At 35.4% G+C, this 21585-nt stretch overlaps 1 protein-coding gene across 1 annotated transcript in view; it reads left to right on the forward strand.

Annotated features, from left to right (window-relative positions):
• LOC137393700 (neuronal growth regulator 1-like) overlaps nucleotides 1-20892 on the forward strand; it is a 43609-nt gene extending 22717 nt beyond the window's left edge. The window contains exons 4-9 of the mRNA XM_068080355.1: nucleotides 12232-12390; nucleotides 12943-13071; nucleotides 14445-14605; nucleotides 16079-16205; nucleotides 17399-17491; nucleotides 20342-20892. Coding sequence (XP_067936456.1) covers nucleotides 12232-12390; nucleotides 12943-13071; nucleotides 14445-14605; nucleotides 16079-16205; nucleotides 17399-17491; nucleotides 20342-20493 — 821 coding nt within the window. The 3' untranslated portion in view covers nucleotides 20494-20892. The remainder of the gene's footprint in view (nucleotides 1-12231; nucleotides 12391-12942; nucleotides 13072-14444; nucleotides 14606-16078; nucleotides 16206-17398; nucleotides 17492-20341) is intronic.
• The last annotated feature ends 693 nt before the right edge of the window (nucleotides 20893-21585 follow it).

Genomic DNA, 21585 nt, shown 5'->3' on the forward strand with positions numbered 1-21585 from the left:
AATATACCTGCACTATGACTATACCTGCACTATGACTATACCTGCGCTATGACCAGTGTTTGAAGTGTAAGGGTTGTTATGGGGTTACTCAATGGTGACAGGTAGGCGAGACGACTCTGGGGCCAGCTGTCCGCCCAAGCCGCGCAGCGGCGCGGAGAGAGTCCGAGAGAGGCGCCGGAGCGCCCTCTCGATAGAGGGAGTACGGGGGAACTCCCCGCAAAAATCTTTTTTAAGATAGTCTGTCTTATACCTAATTTCTACAGCTTTTTAGTGAAAGAACAAATATTTTGCAATGGTATAATTGGTAATATTTTATTACACAGTAAATTCATCTTGAGTCCTTAACTTCACCGGTGATATATTCATTAAAATGGAAATAAAATGAGTTTGGAAGAAACAATCAGTGCAACAAAAAAATAAGAAGAGACATTTCAAGTTGTCCCTAGAAAATCAACTACTCAGAAAAAATGAGAATGGTTTAATTTTTAAGCAAGCACATACAGCCTCATCTTTTAACATAGACACAAAAGGAAACCTAGCAAACAGAGATCACCTTAAATCTCAACGATATCACCCGTTAAAGGTGTGCTCCAAATAGCTAAGAATCCGTGGGTCTAAAATTTAAATTTAATGGCCTCATACTTTCATCATTCCTAATCAACTAAGATAAAGCTTAGGCTTGTTGTAGTATTAGCATAGTTTAGATAATGAGTCAGTCAGTTATACATGATACATTAATTTACAAGCATTGCCTTGCATGGTATTAAATATTTGGAACTGTGTGATACACATACACTCCTCATCAGAAGTTCTGAAAAAAGCTTTGTGATTAATTGAGGTTTCATAATAGCCTGTGCACCTGATCTGAAAATGCTACCCTTTCCACTTGAAAGCTATTCAGGGTACACCTTTAAATAAACTGAGAGATTCAAGTTGGCATCACAATGAAGGTAAATGATCCTACTATATTTCTTTGCTATAATTCCATCATTTCTAGTGGCAGGGCTGTGATCAGCTATCATTTCTAGTGCAGGTCACGGTAAGTAAGGGATTTATAAGTTTCTAGTGCAAAAGGTATGATCCAATCATTTCTAATGTCGGTAAGGTAAATCAATCATCACATACCGTGACTCACCTTTGAAGTAACTATCAATTGTTCCATGAAGTTTCATTATTAATCAAATAAAAATAATAATAAAGAATCAATTAGCTTTAGAGCTTAAACTAGATAAGTTTTCTGAGAAAGTTTACTTCGATTAGCAAAAGACCAAAAAATGCCTGCACATGGAATAATCTCAAGCTATTTGGTGATGTCTTTGGACAGGTGACAAGGACGCCGTTGATTGTGTTGCTTGAAGAAAAGTTGAAGGAATTCATGCTTTTCACAAAGTAGCATAGTTGATCCGTTGACGCGAAGAACTTGTTCAATGATTAGTAGCGCGGACATAGCGTCACCATTTCCGATAGTGCTTACTGTTTTCGGTTTAAAAGACACTCGGATTAAAAGATTGAGAGAGAAAAAAGTTATGTGAATATTTGTTGACTTCGTAGCGATTTTATCGCATTTTAATAGTATATGATCAACTAATGTTAAGGGATGCGCTTTCCAGAGAGTATCCCCATAATTTCTTTTTAGGGATACGCTGTATCCCTGCGTATCCCTCTATTTCAAACACTGGCTATGACTATACCTGTACCATGAATGCTGCCCTGTAAAAGATTTCTCACAATTTTCTTATGATTTCTTATAAATCATGCTCTTGTATTAAACTGGAGAGAACCACTATTTGCTGTATTTTATTGTAAATGTTGAACCACATGGCAGACAGTAGCAACTAACAACCTGTTTGACTTTGTTTGCAGCAGCCCATCTACAAGTATCGTTTGCTGCTGTGTATTTTTATTTTGGTCGACTACCGAAGGACCGCTAGGGCAATTATTTTTTGTTCTATTACTGTATTTGAAACATTCTTCAAGAATGGCAGAATGTAATGTCCTCTGCAGCTCCTTTCTCCATTGAGCACCATTTACTGTTTCCATGACGATGTTAATCTGCAAGTTTGCATCATTCACAAAATGGAAACAGTAAAAATCCTCGAGTTAAGTCAGTTTTGTTGCGTGCAAATTTTGAGCGATTGTTTCATGTTTGCAAAAGATAGAAATGACACTTGCGAATGACGCACAAGAGAATGCCACACCAACTATTCCATTATAAGCATTTTTCACATTTCAGTTGTTCTTATCTTGATTCGAGCAGTTCTGAATGCGCATTTACAATATCTGGTGAAGAAATCCTTACCTTTTTCAACAGAACACCTGCGTTAATCCGCAGCATGCGAATGGTCCATTAAACTCAATGGAATGTTCACCTCCGTTAAAATGGCCCAGTAACTCAACGGATGCACAACTCCAAATCTACACCATCCGCGTTATGGAAACACTGATTAGGAACTCAGTCCTACTGGGTACCAAAACATTTTATTGATTCGAAAGTAGCCCACTTTCTATTTCGTGAATCCAAACTCATATGATAGGAATTACAGCTGCTTGTCAAACCCTGGCAGCACAAAGTAAACTAAGTGTTTTTGCTGTCGTAATTGAAAATTAACCGAGTCACCCATCACACCTTTATTAGTCATGTGATCACTGAGCAGGTCTCATAGTATATACACGGAGAACATGTTTGTAAACAGAATGCTCAAAGGTGAGATAGTTTGGTAGATCAGTAACAGGATGAGCACGCAGCTACGGGTCTCAGCTGCGGTTAAAAGACTATTTAACCTCAAATGGTAGAACATCAATATTACATTATGTGCTAAAAAGGAGGCTAAAAATGAGCAGCTTAGGTATGGTGTCAGTGAGGTAACTCCCAAACTCCTAGTTAGAATTAAGCTCATCTGCTCAGGTATTTACTTATTGCTAAAAACAATTGTTACATCAAAAGAAAGGATGTCTTACTTACACGATTTCTTGCTCAAGAAGTTATGTGTTAGATTTCTTCGAAACATTAGCTTATAATGAAACATACAAGATGTGTAGAATCTATAATGTTTATATGTGTAGTAATGATTGTAACTTGGAATCATTCATCTGAAGTTCGAAATTTTTGTAAAATCAATTCATACTATATGCACTAGAAGTTCCCGTCATACAGCCCACGACCTGATAATGGAATAAGTGATAATGGAAAAAGAAATGGCAGTGCTGGCTGCTGAAAAAGCAGTTGTCAAAAAGTATGTTTTACAACAATAAATCACACCTAATCACACAAAAATCACACCTAATCTACTATTATCTCAAACCTATGTTTTACAACAATAAAATAAATATTAATTAAAGCTGTAGGCCTAACCTACTGTAATGTATGTAGTTTAACAACAACAATAAAGAAATATGTTTATTATAACTCTGAAATGCAAAATTAGAAGTAAAATGGCAAGCTACTGTGTACTATACACAGTTTGAAAGTTGGTTGTGTTGAATGTAGAATGGTTTTGATAGCGATCTTTAACAGAAAGCAAGTATGAGCGTTCATGCGTCTGGAGGTTTTCTGCAAACTGCAGTAAAATAAAAAAATGTTCTCATCATAAAGGGGCATTGTAGTACGGCCCTAGCTTGTACATAAGTTGTAAAGAATTTCGGCTAACGTTTTAAATAATTTAATGAAACCTTCGGTGATTGGACAAAAAAACATAGGCTGATAAACTGTGTACCACAATTTCGTACCTGTAAATCGGTGTACGTCTCAAACGATCTACGTTTATTACAGAAACCTTCGGATAAATTCAATTACAAGTAAACAATGCCATAGACTGGTAAAATGAGCACGGTTTTCTTGTGAAATGCCCTCTGCTAAATAGCTCTACTATCTGTCGCACGGCTTTATTGGCGTATCGTAGGCCGGTCTTAACTTTTATTAAACCAAGCTTTTCAATCGTTTTGTGGCGATTTTCGGCCAAATTAATCTGTCTATTTGTGTATAATCCGATCAGATGGGTAAGTTTTAAGATACTGTCGACAATTAACAAAGACTTGGTAACATAATTAAATAGGCTTATATGTGTTTTGTATCGTTATTATACTTTAACGACTTTACAAAACGATGGTTAAATTTGTTGATGAGATTTCGAAACAAGGGTTTGCGACGTTGTTGATGAATAATTTTCGTAAGTTGTGTGCACATGCGTTTATCATAAAACCTTTCAAACTTCGCTCTGCTCGTTTGGTCATGGGAAAACAAGCAATATTTAGGAATAAATTTATATGCCAATGCTCAGATTTTCAACTATGTTAAAATGCAGTCACCAGGTGCCAGCGCTAAACTGGTTCTGATGAAGTCTGGTTCTAGGTTGCCTACATAAGTAACATGGATATTACTGCTGCTTCACATCCTATAGCAGCAGTAGGCAGCAAAGGAGCCTAATCGACATTCTTAAAAGTAGCAAAGTGAAATTAAGTTTTATGTGGAAAGGTTATTTCAGCAAATATTAAGGAACATATTACAGCTCTAGTCATAGCCATGTGTATAAGAGCAGATATCTAGGACAATCAAAGCTATGTGTGCAACAGCAGATATCTGTGACAATCAAAGATATGTGTACAATTGCAGATATCTGTGGCAACCAAAGCTATGCGTACAATTGCAGATATCTGTGGCAATCAAAGCTATGTGTACAACACAGATATCTGTGGCAACCAAAGCTATGTGTACAAGAGCAGATATCTGTGGCAACCAAAGCTATGCGTACGATTGCAGATATCTGTGTCAACCAAAGCTATGCGTACAATTGCAGATATCTGTGACAACCAAAGCTATACGTACAATATCCTGCTATGTACACCAGGATGTATCAGCAAAAATCAGTTTATAATTTAAAGAGTTTTTTATCAATATTTTCCTTTTATACGTATTGGCTAAGAACAACTAATTTTTCTCAGTCAGAATGTCAAGGATGAACAAATAGGTTTGGATGTTTTTGTCGAGTCAATCAAGTTATTTAAACATTTGTGATTTTAAAAAATCAGTTGCGAGTTTATCAGGCGCTTTATTTTCTTATGGAATTACGCAAAGTGTTTTCAGCGTAAGTCTATAAGTGGCAATAGTTACTAATCAACTATGAATATTGATCAACTTTCTAACATTCATCTCTCAATTCTTGCTTATTGACAGAACTTTGGATAAACTCTAAATTTGTTGCTTCAGGCATTGGCTTATTCTCTACAGTTTATTGAGCTTTTATTGCATTTTGTTTAGTAAGTTAATGCTACTAGTACCATGGTAGTCTAGTGCATCGAGAGAGATCATCAGGTGTAATAATTATACATACAATTATTCTCAAAAGTCCAGTGAGATAGACGATTGGTGCAGGTGGTAGATCTCAGTGGCTTAGCCGGCCAAGCCAAAAGTTGTGAGTTTGAGTCCCATGAGAAGCAATTTCATTTTTAACCTGTAAGGGTGGACTTTGACAGAAAAACAGGCGGATGGCGGATACAGTGCTTATTATAGTAAATATGACTTTTAGTGCCGAAGGTAAGAACTAGGCCTACTTTGATACAACCATTTTGTATTTTACCTTTCCTATATTGTTGGTTGGTTCAGCTCAGTTGACCTTGAACGAGCCTTGAACTAACTCTCTGATTCCTGTTTATCTGGTGAGTTCTGTATCACAAAAAGTAGCTAAACGTATTTAGCATTACATCTATATAAATTTCAAAGTTTGCCATCTGTCTGTTGTTTGATCTGTCCTGCTATAGCACTTAGTATCTAGATTTGAAAACTTCGTATCACAAAAGATTTGATCTCAGAACCTCCTGTTCACCAGGCAATAACCTAACCCAATAAGCTACACGAGATGCAATGGATTCATTGGGCGATATGAGTTATTATCTGAGCCAAAATACCCATGACACTCTGCATTCCGGTGCAATGTCACTAAAGCTTGCTCTCATGGCTCTTATTAGTAAATTTAGCAATACGGATAGCAGCTTACTCAAATTAGTTATTGGCAATGTACCAGGCTAATGGCAAGGGGCAGGCAACTGGAATACCTACCACTGTTTATAAGCTGTTTTTTTAATACCCGTGCAATGCAGGGCATTTGTCTAGTAGTATGACAATAAGATCACAGTGATAGTACAGCCACCAGTTGAAAATCTAAACAATATTGATCGGTGCAGACGGGATTAGTATCAAACATGCTTGAAAGTGAAACTGAGTGTTGTTTGTGATAAAATGGAACCTCACAAGTAGATGTTGAAATCTTTTCTGATTCACAACAAAATATTTATCCAAAGATTGACCGATTGCTCCCCTCCAACTACTCTAGGTAACGATATAGATATAAATTTCAGAAAGTCAAGCTGGCAGCTGCTTTGTTCATCCTGGTTCTTCTCGACCTTCTAAACACTGTAACAGCTGTTTATTGAACATGATTTATTGGTTATTGAACTTGCAGCAAAAGGCAGCGAGTAGCAAGTACCGCGAGTGATTCATTGTTAGTATAAATCAACCAGCAAGCCAAACCATCTTCTATCCTTCGTTTTTTCGTGACGTCATTTTATCGTTGTCAGCCATCTTTATAGACAATTTTATTGTTAGAAACACGAAGTTTTTGCAATGAATTTTTGAAAACGATGCTTTTGTTTGCAATTTTACTTATCATAGTATCAAAATAACACCAAAAAGTACTATTAAATAAAAGAAAAACGACCATTTTCTACAAATATGGCGGTTTTTTCGTGAACGAGTGCATGTGCAAATGACTTGATGACGTAAAAAAAAACGATGGATACTCTTTTGTCAATTCAATAGATGACAGGTTGTCATCTAAGCGCATACCGCATTTATTCAAGTAAAAACAAACAAAACTTGCGCTGATTTTCAATCAGAAATGAAGCATGCAAGTTATACATGAGTACATATGAGTAATCGCATAGCCCTCTGTTGCCTGACAAATAGAATGATGCTATGATTGTCAGAAAAACGTGTAAGCAAAATTTTTTTCAAGAACTCTACATATCAAACAAACAGTACATAATGCAACAAACAATAATACTATTGTTTGTTGCTATGAATATATAATTATGCAATTGCTATTACGCGTGCACTCATTTTTACGAGTCTGCCTTGGCCACTTTGCTGATAAATGATGCTTCTTCTGGTAAGATTTCTTTTTTGATATCCGAATACACTGTACCTTGTCAATAAAATTTTTGTTAAATTTACATGCCTTCTACAATAGTTGTTATCCTAAGTCTGAGCCAGAAAAAGTGAAAAAATAATACACACGAGTGAGTGATATACTCAAACAAATACAGTAATTTCTGTTATTGATACCCAAGCTTTGTTATTGTTACAGCAGTGACAAAGTCTGTTCCCTAAGTTAGCGATTGTCTACACTTGCTATAGTAGAAGCGCAACTTTAATCCCAGTTGTAGTAAAGTAGGGGGGCCAACCTTTTTGTTTTCGCATGACCAAAAGAGGAGTTATGCCATATTTGTAAAAGAGTGTTGATATCTACTGTCGGCTGTCTGCAAGGAGCATATAGTCAATACTAGTCAGTCATATGAGGTCATACTTATTTTTCTCTTAAGCCATTGCTTGTGGCATTTGCTTTCACTTGAGGATGTAGGAATTGAGGCGTCATACCATATGATCGTTCGTGATAAGTTCAGTTGGTTTCAAGAAGTTCAAAAAGGTTCGTGATCGTGAGGGTATGATAAGCTTCTATCTTCATCGATAAAGTGAAACATTAGGTTGAAACATTTGATTATATTTATTGTCTTTTAGAGAAGTATTTTACGCGCACCTTAAATGATGAACTCACACAAAATATTACTAGACTTTATTAGAAAGTGTCGACATTTTTCTATCATGTGCCATTGTTTTTGATGTTAGAGATGATCCGACTGCCAGGATGTTTCAAGATTAAAATCGACAAAACTTTATCGCGGTTAAAACACTCGGGTCAAGCGAAAGTGCGATTATGCCTTCTATAATCGCAAAGAGACAGACAGAATAGAGACGCGTGGCGATTCCACTTGAAAGCAATAGCCGATAACAACTGTCGCAACGATAACGCTAGTGACGTTATTTTGCACATATTTTTCTCCTGATCATTTTAACCGCGATCGAGTATTGTAGATTTTAATTTTAAAACATCCTGGCAGTCAGATCACCTTAAACATCAAAATTATGATGTTCTCTTATGTTATCATTCTGATTAAATCCGCTAAAATCTTATGTAAGTTCATGTTTAATGGCGGAAGGGTTTTGTGTCTTCTCATGATATAACCTATTTTCCTAAATCATCTGCAAGCCTTCTGATGTCATAGCCATGCTGGAAAGGTATTTTACTGGTGCTATGATGAGTTGAATTTCAATATGAGATATGTAAAATTGAAGTGGCTATTGTGTTCAATAAGGTAACATTGATTAGGTAAATCAGCAATTGCTCCCGAAAATACTCTTTGCTTCTGAAATAATCAGTTTGTGAATAAATGGTTATTAACAAACGCAGGTTGTAAAATCACAAATGGCTTCAAAAGTACATGTGCATTCATTACTGACATACCAGTTTGTTTATCTACTTTGGTGCCTCCAGTCAAATTTAGCTGTCAACATCATTGGTTAACAGGCACAATACAGAGTTGTTATTGGCTATTGCGCAATAGGCTACCTGCAATGACAAACAACAATTATTTTTATATTCTATAAAAATATCGACTTATAAGACATAAAAATAGCAACGTTTACCAACAAACAACAAAACAGGGTTTTGTGTTAAGCTCATGATCAACACAAAACAAATATTAGCCTAGAAATAGTAGTATCGTAATTACTCAAGCCAATGATCTTTGGTTATATAACAAATAAATAATATAAAAAGAATACCGTACACCCTTTAATTGAACACCACTTCTATTTGAACGCCACTTCTATATGACATTCTTAATCTTCACGAACCCATAATATCAAGTGATCAGTAGAAAAGTGTCCACAAAACCATACTAATAATGACTCAATTACGCCAATAACAATTAATTCATTCGTTGTTAATGTTCTTATCGAAGTCCATTTTCCAACTCCAAATCTTTAGGTTTTTTCATTGAATGCTTTGATTGCAGCCCCATAGAAATAATTAGCAACTGTTTCAAGCTATTAATAGTTCCTCTTTTAACGCGGTCTGATACTTCAATGTATGTGGGGAAAATTTTTGCATTTACGATGGAAAATGTGCTCCTGCGTATTTTAAGGCCAACATTTTGAGGCTATTTTGATTACATGGGGTGTCACTTTATTCGCGCTAAAAGTTTCTATTCAAAATGGCATCGCTTTTGCTTTACTAAAAAATTGTTTGAACGCTAATATCGACTAGTTCAGCTGTGCATAAAAGAAGTTGCAGTCAGAAGACACTGTGGAAAGTATTGAACAACCAGAAGAATATAAAATGGTTTCAAACAAAGGCAACAATCAGAACGCAACGGGCTGAGCAAACGATGCTAATATTTCTGTTTTAAAAATGCTAATATTGTTTTAAAATGTTAATTTTTGTTGCTGCATGTATTAAAATTATGATTTGTTTATGTCACTTGTTCTTGAATATATATATGTAGCATTTATTAGATTATTATTATAAAACTTATAAATTTGCACATTTATAACATATGATTTGATAGTATGATTGCGGTAGTCTAAACACAGCTTACAATGGATTGGCGATTGTATCTCTTGCTCTATTGCACATATAAAAAGCCAGTTTTGGCTGCGAACTGAGCGCAATGAGCTTTTATGCAGCCTGGTTAAAAATAGTTATAAAATAAATAAAAACACCCCTTCAAATTTAAAATGAAATAAACAGCTTTGAAGCTACAACAAATTGCAACGCAGGCTATAAGATCATCATTGGTTAATTTCAAGCAATACATATCAACAGGTAGAGATATGTATCAGCTTTCCTGTGCATATTTATTTAGAGATCTATGACAAGTTGAAGGTAAGTAAGCAAATTTCTTGCCTTTGAAAGCGTTAATGTCGCACCACCCGAAGGAGAATGAGAAATATAGGTGACATTTGACTCGTCCGTGAGCGAATCAAATTTGGAATTTTCTCAACATCCTGACAAGGTGTTTGAAAACTACAATGCCATCCTTTATTTCAACGTCACTTTTAATAAAACATCACTGTAAGAGAAGGGTTTATACACCGGAGCCCTGGAATTGGTACACTGGGCATGGTCGCTTACCCTGATATAGTTGGTTTTAGTATGGAAAGGGTCAAAGAGCCTGTTGCAATGTTTTCAACTAAAACAGATGATAAATCTCCAACTCTAGGCTCATAGGAAGATCTTCTAAAATTAACAGTTTTAGATGTTTTGATTGCCTTTGAATTGCCAGCACTCGCCAGCACCTGCTTGCACCTGCTATCTTTCAGTATCTAAATGTATGTAAAAACATTTGACAGCTGACAGCTAGTAAGCAATAATTGCTGATGCGTTATTAAGTAAAATTCCATTTATTTATCTAACGATTAACAATCATTGGCACTCAAAGACTTGTTTGCTTTCAGCCGATGAAGAAATGTTTTAGAATGTTTCATGGGCAATTTTTGGTTGGTATGGGCTATTTTTGGCAATGCTCTGGTTATCTCTGACCATCGTTATCGGGTCAAGGATATTCCACTTTTGGTGTGAGCATTTGATCTTCACCTCAGCTACTTAAAACAACATTTCATTGTAATGGGGTGGCGCAAATACTTTGAACTCACCCCGCCGACATCTGTTGCGCTAAATCAATGTTTATTGATCCACTATGTCTTTCCCACATTCATGCACACTTAGATATATTTATCAGTTCTTTGAACTGAGTATTTCAAACAACTTTGTGTTCAGCAAACAGAGTGCATTGCAATTATGTGTTTTGATCTAAATTTCAGAATGGCAAAAAGTTATTGATCTCATGTGATGCAAATCTAAGTTTAAAAGGGCAAAACGCACTGTCTGTTATGGAATACATGGGGAAGTTTGTCACAGGTGACATGCCGGCTGTCTGCCACAGATCGCAGGACACATTCTAACCTGCGATCTGTAGCAGATAAAGTGTGGTCTGTGTAAGATGACACAGTGTGGTCTATCTAAGATGACATGATGTGACCTGTCTCAGGTGATACGACATGATCTGTCACAAATAAAATGATATAGTCTGTCACATGTGATGCAACGCTGTCTGTCACAGATGACTTGATGCGGTCTGTCACAGATGGCACAACGGTGATCTGGCTAAGAGGGCACAATGTGGTCTGTCTAAGATGGCACAGCACATCCCTAGAAATGTGCCAGGAGGAGTGTCATAAGATGGAACACCTCTCACTGGTTTACGAGTACTAAGGTTTGACGGCATCTTCGTTACCGCAGGTGGCCTTGCTGGAAATTGAACTCCCAAATATACTATTTTGTTACTAGTTTTCAATATGTACAGTACATATAGAATAATTTTGATGATTCTTACCAAACGATGTTTGCATTAGATAATTACTGTAGGTTTCTATAACCCCCTATATGACACTTTCGCTATACAATGCCAACACTGAAGCAAATTAAAACCGTATAGTGAGGGTCCGCTGTACATAAAATATTTGTCAGTGCTACTTTTAAATGTAAATCTAGTTTGTATTTCAAAGCATACAAACTTATACACATTCATTTTGTAGCAATCATAACGAACGCTATAGCTATATAGCTATAGCTATATCATAATAATTTGGACTAAGCAATACTATGTCATGTCGGAACATTGAATATTGAGTCTTGTAAAGTACTGAATTGTTTATTGAACTGCCTATATTGTCTCACAAACAAACTATTAAGCTATAAGATGGTACAATAAGTGTATACAGTATACATGAAGGAATAAAATATGGTTATACTTGTAATAGGATACAGTAGAATATTAATAGCAGTAATAATAACAAACAAAAATTACAGTACAACACTCGGGTGAAAAACTTACGCTGATACGTTGCTCGTGTGGTCTGTCGTGAGACCCACCTATTGGTCATTCTCCAGACAGACACAACTGCATCAGACAGTCGTACGAACCCCAGATGCTGTCCGGACAATTGAAAGTCTGGAGGAGTGAAGTCTAGAGAAAAGAGTGTCGACCTTACCGCACATCCTCAAGCTTTTCAATAAATATTGTAAATAAAACAAACAAGCTGACTGCTTGTTGTTTTAGTGCCTCCCAAGATTGTCGTTGAGAGTTCATCTCCCGATGTAGAGGCACCAGAGGGTACAACAGTGAGACTAGCTTGCAACGCTACTGGCTACCCAGAGCCCACGATATCATGGAGCTACCGAAGGGCTAGTGAGCCTGCAAACAGCACCCATGTCAAAAGTATGTGTCAGCTGTACTAAAGTTAAGGATGAGTATGTTTTACTTATCTATACCTCAAGGTTTGTCTGTCTGTCCGTTTAGTTACAGCAATGCAGTTGTAGGCTTGACAAATATGCTGTGAACTGGATTTGAACAACAATCCTCCAGTTCTGCAGACAGACATTTATCCAATACACTATACTGTCTAACTGGCTGTACTATGGAATAAATTGAGCACATACTTCTTATACATGCCAATCTTTTATGGCTTCACGCTCAACACTGCAGCTACAAAATGGGTGAAACCATACCAGAAAACAATGCATGCCTATATGAGAATAAAAATGGTTGAAATCAAAATGGCCATCAAGACTGTTACAATCACTTTAAACTTGTCTAGGCACAGCAGCCGGTACAATATGAATTACACAGACATAAACACAGTACACAGAATGTTAAATGTTGTATATGTTGATTAAAAATGAACACTTTTTGCAAAAAAACTTTTTATTACCTGTGCAACGCCGGGCATTCATTTAGTCTTCTTATATACTCTTCCTGTATTTGTCACAGAAATCCAGCAGACAGGACCTGTTCTTCAGATTCATAATGTAACGCGGTACCTGGATGAAATCTACACGTGTAGCGCAAACAATGGCTATGAAGTACCAGACAAGCATGACATCAGGGTGCGAGTTAGCTGTAAGTCTCAGAAATCTACTTTTTCCTGCTCAGTTAAGAATACACTTGCACAAAATTTTAATGATTTTTATCAGAAATTATTAATATTGTTTATTACTTGCGATTGTTTTTGATGTTTGAGGCGATCTGACTGCCAGGATGTTTCAAGATTATAATCAACAAAACTTGATTGCGGCTGAAACGATCAAAAGGAAAATGTGTGTGAAATGACGTCACTAGTTGATATCATTGCTATAATTAATATCGGCTATTGCATTCAAGTTGCAGCATTATGTGTTTTTATTCTGTCAGGTTTTTGCAACTATAGACATCATAATCGTATTTTTCCTTGATTGGAGGTTTTAGCCACAACGAACTTTTCCTGATTTTAATCTTGAACTATCTTGGTAGTCAGATCACCTCAAACATCCAAAACAATCACAAATGATCGAAAAATATCAATATTTTCTGATAAAATCTACTAAAATTTTGTGCAAGTTCATCTTTAAACAAGGCTACAGGTGACTTATAGTTTGTAGTTGTCTGCTCATGCATTAATCATTTCTCAAAAAGTTTGTTATTGCGCATTAGATACAGACCACATTCCTGTATATGGATGTTAAGAAAATGAGCCAATAGATTGCCATGGTTAACTATCATTGTGCCATGTTTCTTATTCAATGTGAGAGATTTACAGAAAGAGGGAGAATTTCACAATAAAGTTGTCAACAGTTAGCTGGTTAAGGTTAAACGGTAGCTTTTGAAATTAATGGATCATTAGCGGTGGATAACATTAAAAAAATTGGGTTTTCGTAATATTTTTGTGTAATTATGACTAAACACAAGTTTTTGACAGCGTTTTTAAGTCATAGACATTAGCAGAGAGAATTGGGACATTTGGAAAAGATCAGCAGAAAACAGCAGCGGGAGTGAAAATAATTGTTTTTGCACCCTGGTAATGTAATGTCAACCCAAACTCAGTGGTCTACCAGAGATCTGAGAGGGCCAGCACTCACCTCAAGATCTCAGTCATTCTTAATAGTAGGCTTTTTTGCAACTATCTATGTTGGTTGTTGCAATTATTTGGTATTTGTCAATTCAACTTATAGTTGGATTGACTTGGGATGGATACCACAAAAGCATAGATTATTTTAATGGATTTGCAAGAAGTTCCAAATGTATCTAACCATACCGAGGTTGTTAATTTGGACGAAGGAACATGGTGGTTTACCTGAACTGAATGTACTTCAGCACTAAAATGTGCTCTAGAATCTCTAAAATGTATTTTAACTTGGTTAACTTAATATTTTAAGCTTAGTTACTTCAAGACGAAATATAAATATGAATTAACATTTGATATTATAGCACTGGTGATGGTTATATTCTGTTTGTAGTTAAACCGCAGATAATAACTTGGCAAAGGAAAGTGTTGGCGGGTCATGGAGAGACTGTAAGCCTAAAATGTGAAGGGATAGGATACAGACAACCGAGAGTGTATTTTGCGAAGGATAAGTTGGAGCTGAGGCCAGATGACGAGAAGTATATTTACACATTCGTAAGTAAGCCCAAAAACCACATCATTATACCACTGTAACATAAACTATAGTTGTCAGATATAAATGATACTTTTACAGTTGAACTTTTGTGAGTATAAACATGGTTTTGGGATGTTGATATCCTGGAAGACTGGGTTGGAGGCCCTTTGGGGGCTAAGCTTTAGTATTTCAAAGACACCACTATAACTTAGGTCAAGGTTGTAAAGTTTAAATCAAACCTTCGAAAGAAAACTGCCATATGTATAAAAAGGTTTAAACATAATTATTGCGGTGTAAGATAGACTGGGTTCAAGGCCCTCTACTGGCTTAAGATCTATTAATTCACATCATAATACACTTTCCATCTTATTTGTTTTTTTTTTATCCGACAATTATCTCAATGCTGTCTCGAACTAAGCATTGCTGCCTTCAACTAGGCACTGAGTTGCTGTGTGATTACAACCTACCTCTACAGTGCAGAGTATCACAGTTACTTGTAGTCAATTATAACTTACCTCTACAGTGCAGAGTATCACAGTTACTTGTAGTCAATTATAACATACCTCTACAGTACAGAGTATCACAGTTGCTTGTAGTCAATTATAACTTACCTCTACAGTACGGAGTATCACAGTTGTTTGTAGTCAATCATAACTTACCTCTACAGTGCAGAGTATCACAGTTGCTTGTAGTCAATTATAACTTACCTCTACTGTACAGAGTATCACAGTTGCTTGTAGTCAATTATAACATACCTCTACAGTACAGAGTATCACAGTTGCTTGTAGTCAATTATAACTTACCTCTACTGTACAGAGTATCACAGTTGCTTGTAGTCAGTTATAACTTACCTCGACAGTACAGAGTATTACAGTTGCTTGTAGTCAACTATAACTTACCTCTACAGTACAGAGTATTACAGTTGCTTGTAGTCAACTATAACTTACCTCTACAGTGCAGAGTATCATAATTGCTTGTAGTCAATCAACTAATCGTTTATTTTCAGTGCTTATCTCACTTTGTACTTTTGGCTAGCATACTTAAAGCAAACAAAAACTATTTGCTCCTGCTCCAGCCTAAATAGTCAGCTTCAAGGGAAAACAACTCTCCACATATGTGCATTCAATAAAAATACCATATGTAGGCTTTTGGATTAAAAAGATGGTTCTACTTTGTAAAATTCCTTATATAGTATCTAACAACATATTCTCACCCAAAATTTTCAGTGGTTTATTTACTATGTATGCCCTTCTGACTCTTCATATCTTCCACCATTTTGTATCATATGAACATTGCCTTATCTTCTTTCACACTTCTTTTGTGACACACTTTTTTCATATCATACGTAATTACTAGTCGATCAATTGCTGTCGACAGCAGTCGATCAATTGCAGCATTTTTATGCTTATAGATTATATAAAATTAATGGCCTTGGTATCGTAGAATCTATTTACTGGAATCATAGAGATAATAAATTGAAGTTGTTTTAACAGAATGCAAGCGGATATTCTAATCAGCTGACTTTGACCATTGTCAATTTGGAGTTATCAGACTTCGGATACTACAGGTGCGTCGCGATCAATGCACTGGGGAAAGCAGAGAAATATATTGAGCTCAAAGGTAAGAATTTACCATAATTCGAGAATAAGGATTAGGATGACCAATGTTTGAATTTTGATTCGCTGTTGCCTGAATTATTATTTACAATAGAGGTCAGGTTTCCGATTCGCTGTTGCCTGAATTATTATTTACAATAGAGGTCAGGTTTCCGATTCGCTGTTGCCTGAATTATTATTTACAATAGAGGTCACCCGTGTTGATTGAACACAAAAATAGTGATAAGCTTCCTGGGACTTCTTTCACGACCCATCAATCAGATATTCTCTGGCGTAACAATTAGTCACAACGGGAGTTTGTCAAATAGTTTAAATTTGAAGGTGCTTCCTGCCTGACCTCTTAGATCATTTAGCCAGAATTGCTTTGCACCCGTTTATGCTTTAAGGATGATTTTTATTTTGACCTAAAATTTTAGTAGATTGTATTTTAAAGTATTATTCTATAATTTGTGGTAGTTGTTGATGTTTGAAGTGATCTGACTGCCAGAATATTTCAAAATGAAAATCAACAATATTTGTTCTCAATTAAAACACTCAGAAAAATGCCGAAATGACCTTCGCTAGTTGTTATCGCTGCAATAGTTGATAGCTTCAGCATTATGTGAATTTATTCTTAGTTATTCTTTATTTATAGCCTTTTTGCAAATATAGTCATAATTACAATTTCGCTTGATTTGAGCGTTTTAGCAGCGATCAAATTTTGTTGATTTTAATCTTGAAACATCCTGGCAGTCAGATCACTTCAAACATCAAAAACGATCACAAATTATAGAAAAATAACGATACTTTCTTTTGTAAAATAGAATTTTGTGTAAGGTTATACTTTGGTCCTTGTGAAGGTGTTGAAAAAACACAATGCCTCCAGTTGAACAGCTTCTTGCAAGTTTATCTTAAAATGTTTCAGCTCTCAAATCAGTAGATACTATAAATGATATATATACATATGACAGAAAAAATATCAGGAGTAAAGTAAATTTTGAGTAAAAACTCTACAAATATGTTTCGTGCGATGCACTTCTCAGGCGGAGTCTGACCTACCTTTAGTTACTATATGTATAGTAACTAAAAGCAGGTCAAACCGCGCCTGAAGAGTGCATTGCACGCCTATAGCCTATTGATGTATGTATATACAATTATTGTATATATACAACTATTATTCGGTCACATTGAAAGCGTCCTGTACTCTGTTGTTAAAAGCAAAGGCAGAGCTATCGGACCAGCCTGAACAAGAAACAAGTCACTCTGAGACATCCCCATCTACTACCAGAAGGACACGAAAGCTACAGGATTGTAAGTTCCAATATTATTCATTACCACTGATAGTTGCTGAAATGGTGCTGTCTATGTTTAGAGCTGACGGAAATGCAACCATTGGACTGTAATATTATGATGATTACTCTCATATAGAGAGTTAAGAACAACATGTCATATAAACTAGTATCCTGGCAGTTCTGTGCGCCATGAGAGATCTCCAGGTGTAATAACTATGAGCACAATTATTCTTCAATACAAGAAGATGATTGGCTGCTAAATGGAATATCTGTGTTTGATTCCCTTGCGAGAGGATCTTTTTCTAACGCTCTTAGCTTGGCTTCGGCCAGACTGACAGATTTGACTCTTATTACAAAAAACACTAGGTGAATGCCAGGCGTTGCTCAGGTAATAAAAAAGCCTTCGCGCAGACAATGTATTTTTATTTAACAAATAAAACATTTATCATTAAAAGTTGTAAATTTCATATCATGAGAAAAGTGTTTTGTGCAGTTCAAATGAGTTAAGAGAAAAAATAAACCAACTGTAAAGGTGTTTAAATGTGAAATAATTAGCAAGGAATGGGTAGATAAAGTCTGTTTTGTTACAATGATTACAATGAACATTTATTTAACACTGAAACAATTAATACAAACTGAGAAAACAAAATAAAAATCATGAATATTTTGAAATAATAATAGCAATGATTACATAGATGTGTGTGCATTAAAATGGTTACTGTTGCAGCGGAAGCTCATTGTATTCAAAGTTTTGATGGACCAAAGTCCATTGAATCAAAGTCACATTGTGTCACAAAATATAGACGTATGAATTACAATGGCAATGCCGACGATTAGCCGATGCGTAAATGTGAGACAAAAAGTACTGCTGTTAGCTGCCAGTTTTATGTATTTTTCCCATCTAGGCAGCGCAATACATTGTAATGGTAATCAAACATGGCAGATAGTTATAATGCAAGATCAAAGCAAAAAAGACGGCACCATATTTTTGTACCTTGCATCAACTTTATAGCAGTAGCTATAGTTTTACACAGTCAGTTTGTGCAAACATCTTGTGAAGTGAGTCAACAAAAAATTCTTCTTTCACACCACTAGGATATTTAAAAAAATTGTCTCTAAAAATTAGCAATTCTTAGAAATCATCTGTTTATAACCTGTTGATAAGATTTTAGACGATGACAAAGTTGAAGTTTAGTTTAGTAAAATACATACTAAAACTTAGCTTCAAGTATGTGTTTAGTAAGCTAAATTCATTTAAGTTAAATTCAACATTCATGTTATACTTCTGTCTTGAAGGTAACAACTCCCTACGGTATGTACTGCATATAGTACATTTGAAAGTTTGAAGTTTATTAAAATACATACTAAAACTTCCTTCAAGTATGTGTTTAGTAAATTAAATTCATTTAAGTTAATTTCAGCGTTTAGGCTTCACGTCTGTCTTGAAGGTAAAAACTCTCCATGTAGTATATTGTAATGTTGTATCTTGCAGATCATAACCACAAAATGCACTAAAGTCATTACATTTACCAACAGTTACCAAAGTTAACATAGTATTTTGGGACTATTTTTAATGATGATGATTTTTACCAGGAGGTGATTGCATAAGATAATGACTATGGGTTTCTCTACCACTCTATGTACATCTATAGCCTACGATATTTTCTCACATCAATTTTCGCATGCCAACACTGAAACGAACTGAAATCATATGATTGTATACCAAAAGTTTTTGATTGTAATTGTAGCAAAATATTTAGCCACTACTGTCTAATGAGTTCACATTTAAATTTAAACACCTTTACATTTTTATTTTTCCTTCTAATTTATAACAATGAAACAGCTCTTTCAAGTTATGAAGTTTTAAACTTACAGTTGTTTGAAAACCTTTACAATTGTTATATGTATTTTCAATTTAGCTCTCCTGCACTAAACCTTTTTCTCATAATATGAAGTTTGAAAGTTACAGTTGTTTGACAAAGTTTGAAAACCTTTACAGTTGCTTTTATTTTCTCTCTTAATTTAGTTCAACTACACCAACCATTTCTCTCATGATATGTAGTTTGAAATGTAGAATGACGAATGTTGTTGTTATACATGTATATTAAATACAATTAAATTTTCTGTCCAAAGACCTTTTTATGACCCAGGCAACGCCGGGTAGCACAAATAGTACTTTATAAAGTCGTATATAATAAAAAATATGGGCTGTCTTTATACTTTTCTTACTGATACAATAAGTAACTTTGCATTTGCTGCTTTAAATGAGTTTGGTAGGAACAAAACTAAAATTGAATTAATGGTAGTTGTGCTATCTTTTAAGTCGTTGCTATAGCAACATAATCTTGCTCGTATTGATAAAAGGTGGTGCACAGTAGACCAAAATGACTTAGCAATACATAGCCTATGGACTAAGTGGAGACAAGGTATGTTTTTGTGATGACTCTTAGATTACATTAAACAGAGTTCTTCAGAATCTTTGGTCAGCGAAGACAACGCGATAATAAGGCGCTTCTTGAAGCTTTTAAACCTTTTACTTAGTTGATCACATAATGGGCTACAAACCTGTAACTGCGAGACTTCGAGTTTATCGAGTTTAGCGAGACATTGATACTAATCATATACAAGCACGCTGAATTGGTGAATCTAATTGGTTGATTCACGAGGAAACAACTCTCAATTAGAGTGAAGCTGTCCGCCCCGTAAAAATGATTGCAAAATGTGTAGACTTCATTGCTGTCACAGCTTCTTTAAGGATTGGAAAACTTTCATATATTGATTGAATTTCACATGATAATTTAATTCAAACTCAATACATAAATGATAGTTTTATATTCCCTTATTGACGGTAGCACACTGTCTGTTTTAGTACCTCCTGAACTAAAGAACATAGCTGGACAACAGCCAGTTTCCAAAGGATCAACAAGCCAAGGAACAGCTCTCAGCTGCTCAATACACACATTCTATATCTTACTCTGTTGTCTCACCTTCAGTTCATATGTCTTCGGATTCAATTTTTAATTTATTTCATCTCTTAATAACCGGAATGCCAGCGAGTTACAACAAATCACAAGCTTGTTGTTTGATCCAAATTAAGATTTTTATTCCAGAATATTGCAGTATATTTGGCTACTCGCCATCTTTCCAACAGAGTAGTTTAGACAGAAGTTGAATAAGAAGTACTGTACTATGTGTAGTACTCAAGGTCATTTGACTAGCCAATAGCACTACGGGTTACTGTATCAGCTATTCGTGGCAAACGTTGAACAGCCAGTGAGTTAGGTATATGAACCCATTCTATATTGAATAAGCTATCAATCGTTAAGCCAAACAAATATTACCAGCTATTCCATTTAAAAACTTTATCGTCTTACTTTTTGTGTTTTTTTATTGTAATAATATATTATATGCACAAAGTTATCATACACTATTTGGTCTATGGATAAGAACAAAAAGCTTAGCATAAAAGTACACAGTGACATATATTCAGTGACACGCATCTAGTGAAATATGTATATCCTGTGACACATATCCGGTGCGCCTGTTACAATGCATTATATACATGTACGTCTGTTAGAAAGAAAGAGAAAGGAAGAGAGTGGATGTAGGCAGTTTTCATAGTTTACTATCAAAGCATGTTAGGCACATGTACTTTTGCTAAAGCTTGTATGCTCAGGTTTGCTAAAAAGCGGTATGAAGCTTTGTATCGTTGTTAATGATGAACTGGCACAAAATTTTACTAGATTTTATCAGAAAATATCGGTATTTTTCGATCTTTTGCAATTGTTTTGGATGTATGAGGTGATCTGATGGCTAAAATTTTTCAAGATTAAAATCTATAAAACTTGATCATCGTTAAAATGCTCAGATCAAGCGAAAGTGCGATTATGACGTCTATTATAGTTGCAAAGACATCGACAGAATAAAAAAGAGCGTAAAGCTGCAACTTGAACGCAATAGCAGGTATCAACTATAGCAACAACTGTGATGAAGTATTTTATTGATACTGGTAGTCAGATTTCCTCAAACATCAAAAACAATCTCAAATGATAGAAACATACCGATATTTCTGATAAAATCTACTAAAATTTTATGTACGTTCGTCTTTAAATC

This window comes from Watersipora subatra, chromosome 4 (genome assembly GCF_963576615.1).
Source record: "Watersipora subatra chromosome 4, tzWatSuba1.1, whole genome shotgun sequence".
Lineage (NCBI taxonomy): Eukaryota > Metazoa > Bryozoa > Gymnolaemata > Cheilostomatida > Watersiporidae > Watersipora > Watersipora subatra.